This window comes from Equus asinus, chromosome 14, assembly GCF_041296235.1.
Source record: "Equus asinus isolate D_3611 breed Donkey chromosome 14, EquAss-T2T_v2, whole genome shotgun sequence".
Classification (NCBI taxonomy): domain Eukaryota; kingdom Metazoa; phylum Chordata; class Mammalia; order Perissodactyla; family Equidae; genus Equus; species Equus asinus.
The window spans coordinates 13,474,887-13,477,904 of record NC_091803.1 but is presented as its reverse complement, the minus strand read 5'-3'; the positions used below and the strand labels follow the sequence as shown (position 1 = coordinate 13,477,904).

At 41.2% G+C, this 3,018-nt stretch overlaps 1 protein-coding gene across 1 annotated transcript; it reads left to right on the top strand.

The window, feature by feature from the left end:
• The first annotated feature begins 767 nt into the window (after positions 1–767).
• LOC106825163 (olfactory receptor 2AE1) lies at positions 768–2,653 on the top strand. The gene has a single exon (XM_014831809.3). The coding sequence runs from the start codon at positions 917–919 to the stop codon at positions 1,874–1,876; it is 960 nt and encodes a 319-aa protein (XP_014687295.1). The 5' UTR covers positions 768–916; the 3' UTR covers positions 1,877–2,653.
• The last annotated feature ends 365 nt before the right edge of the window (positions 2,654–3,018 follow it).

Here is a 3,018-nt window from a genome sequence, read left to right as displayed (position 1 = left end):
CACAAGAGAGATTAGAGAGATTGAGAGGGAGAAGGGAGCAGCCATTCTGTAGTTTGCAGACATTGTTGGTGACCTGCTGACTCACCTCAGTAGTACGAAGCAGCAGCTGGGCCTACAATTGCTCCAGCTTCCCCTGGATCTTCCTCTAGCTTCTCTGACTTTGAGGCCAGGTGTACGTGTTTCTGCCTCATGAAGAAGGACCCCAGCTTCTGCAAGATAACCCTACCACCAATTCCAGAGACAGCAAGAACCTACGTGGGTTTCAGTTTACCTTGTGGGGTTGCAGCTCATGCTCATGGGTTCCAGCCTGCCCTTGATCTACAACACTTTATACCCATCTTCCCTTCCTGACTGCTTGCCCCCTGGGCTTCAAGTACCAGCATCAGACAGAAGGTGACAGCCTTACGTAGACTGCTTAACTAGCTTTCACTATTGTGTAAGGCCAATTTCTATACAATCCATTAAATGTATGCTTATATGAATGTATAAGTCTCTTAGTGGTTCAGCTTCTCTGGTTAATCTATGTCTGAAATAATAAGTAAAAAAAGTATATATGTATACTTTATATATATATATATATATATATATATAAAATTTAGTGTGGATATGTGTGTGTGTGTGTATGTATGTTTATTCCTTAATGAGGGAGACTCTTTTTTGAAGTTTGGCACTTAGAGCCTAGATATTCTGGAATTTCAGAGTGATCGTGTTTTGAAGAGAGATTTGACGTTCTTTCTTTTTTTAAAAGGTTATTTCAATAATATGAATTGTTGAATAATTAGAAATAGAAAAAAATTTTCTCCAAAAATTCTTTTGTCGATCAAAAGGTCTTATTGTCAGGTATGCTGAACACCAGTATTTCTGATATCACACTTCATCTCCACTTCCTGTTTCCCCAGGGACTGAGAAAGGGGAGATGTGGCAGAGGAATCAGACCTCTCTAGCAGACTTCATCCTTGAAGGCCTCTTTGATGATTCCCTCACCCATCTTTTTCTTTTCTCCTTGATCATGGTGGTCTTCCTGATTGCGGTGAGTGGCAACACCCTCACCATTCTCCTCATCTGTGCTGATCCCCAGCTTCATACACCCATGTACTTCCTGCTCAGCCAGCTCTCCCTCATGGATCTGATGCATGTCTCCACAACCATCCCCAAGATGGCTACCAACTACCTATCTGGCAAGAAGTCCATCACCTTTGTGGGCTGTGCGACCCAGCACTTCCTCTATTTGTGTGTGGGTGGTGCTGAGTGTCTTCTCCTAGCTCTCATGTCCTATGACCGCTACGTTGCCATTTGTCATCCACTGCGTTACACTGTTCTCATGAACAGAAGGGTGGGACTGATGATGGCTGTTGTGTCATGGTTGGGAGCATCCATAAACTCACTAATTTATACAGCAATGTTGATGCAGTACCCTTTTTGTGGTCCTCGAAATATCCGCCACTTCTACTGTGAGTTTCCAGCAGTTGTGAAGTTGGTATGTGGAGACATTACTGTTTATGAGAATACAGTATTCATCAGCAGTGTCCTACTTCTCCTCCTCCCCATCTTCCTTGTTTCTACATCTTATGCCTTCATTCTCCACAGTGTCATTCAGATGCGTTCAGCTGGGAGTAAGAGAAATGCCTTTGCCACTTGTAGCTCTCACTTCACTGTGGTTTCCCTCTGGTTTGGTGCCTGCATGTTCTCATATATGAGGCCCAGGTCCAGGCGCACTCCATTACAAGATAAAGTTGGATCTGTGTTCTATAGCATCATTACTCCCACACTGAATCCTTTAATTTATACTCTTCGGAATAAAGATGTAGCTAAGGCTCTGAGGAGAGTGCTGGGGAGAGATGTTATCACTCAAAGACAGCAATTGCAGTTGTCCTGAGTATAAGAGTGGAATGGGATAAGCTCCTTAAACTGATCTGGGTAAATCCCTAACAGATTTCAAGGGTCCAGATCCCTGATGACTACTGCAAAAAAGAAGTGGTCAACAAATAATTCCAGTATTCTAACTTGGTCTCAGGTCTCTAAGCACCATAGTGTACTATCTTAGTCCATTCAGGCTGCTATTACAAAAATACCATAGAGTAGGTGGCTTAAACAACACACATAAATTTCTCACAGTTCTGAAGACTGGGAAGTCCAAGATCAAGCCTTCAAAATCCTAGACATTCTCTCATTTCCTTTTGATCTTTTTTTTTCAGTGTAACCTTGACAAAACATGCTTCCCTGAGTACCCTATCCAAATAGCACTCTTCGTTTTCTGTCCCTTGCTTCTAATTTGTAACACTACTTTACATGATGGTGCACAATATATAATATAATATTATATTTATTGTCTGTTTTACTAGAATGTAAGCTCCCTGAAGGGAAGGACTTTACTTGGGTACTATTGTCTCACCAGAGTCAAGGAAAGAGCCTGATATGAAATAACTTTCTCAATAATTATTTGTTGCATGGATTAATAAGTAAAAGGGACTTTGATTGTTTTACAAACCCATATGACATTGATGATATTTAATTCAGAGAGGGGAAGATATTATAACAATGAATAATATAGTGGATGGCTTGGTAAGAATCATTTGTCTCAGATAGTCAGATATTAATCCCATGTGTATGCAGAAGCCTGACATCTCTGTGAACTTTCCTGGGGTCTAGTGGTCTGATGGATGCCAAAGTGAGGGAAAAATTTTTATAGCCTACTTCCCCTACTATTAAAAATGTCGTGAAGCCCTGGGACAATCTTCAAAAGAGTAATACTTAAGGTTTGAGAGCCAAGTTGTACTCTCTTTGACAAGTAAGTATTTTCCCTTTGAGAAACAGCTTTTTCACATTCTGTAATAAAGTGAGCTATCCATCATGAGTTGGGGGTCATCTTCCACACCTTGCCCAAAGGTTGGATTTTCCCTTTAACACTCTAATGTCAAGAGAATTAGTTTTTACAGAAACCACACCTGGGTTGTTTGGAGACACAAAGGTGTTGCCTAAACAGCTGGCTCACAATCCCAGTTAGAGACAGGTGGTTGT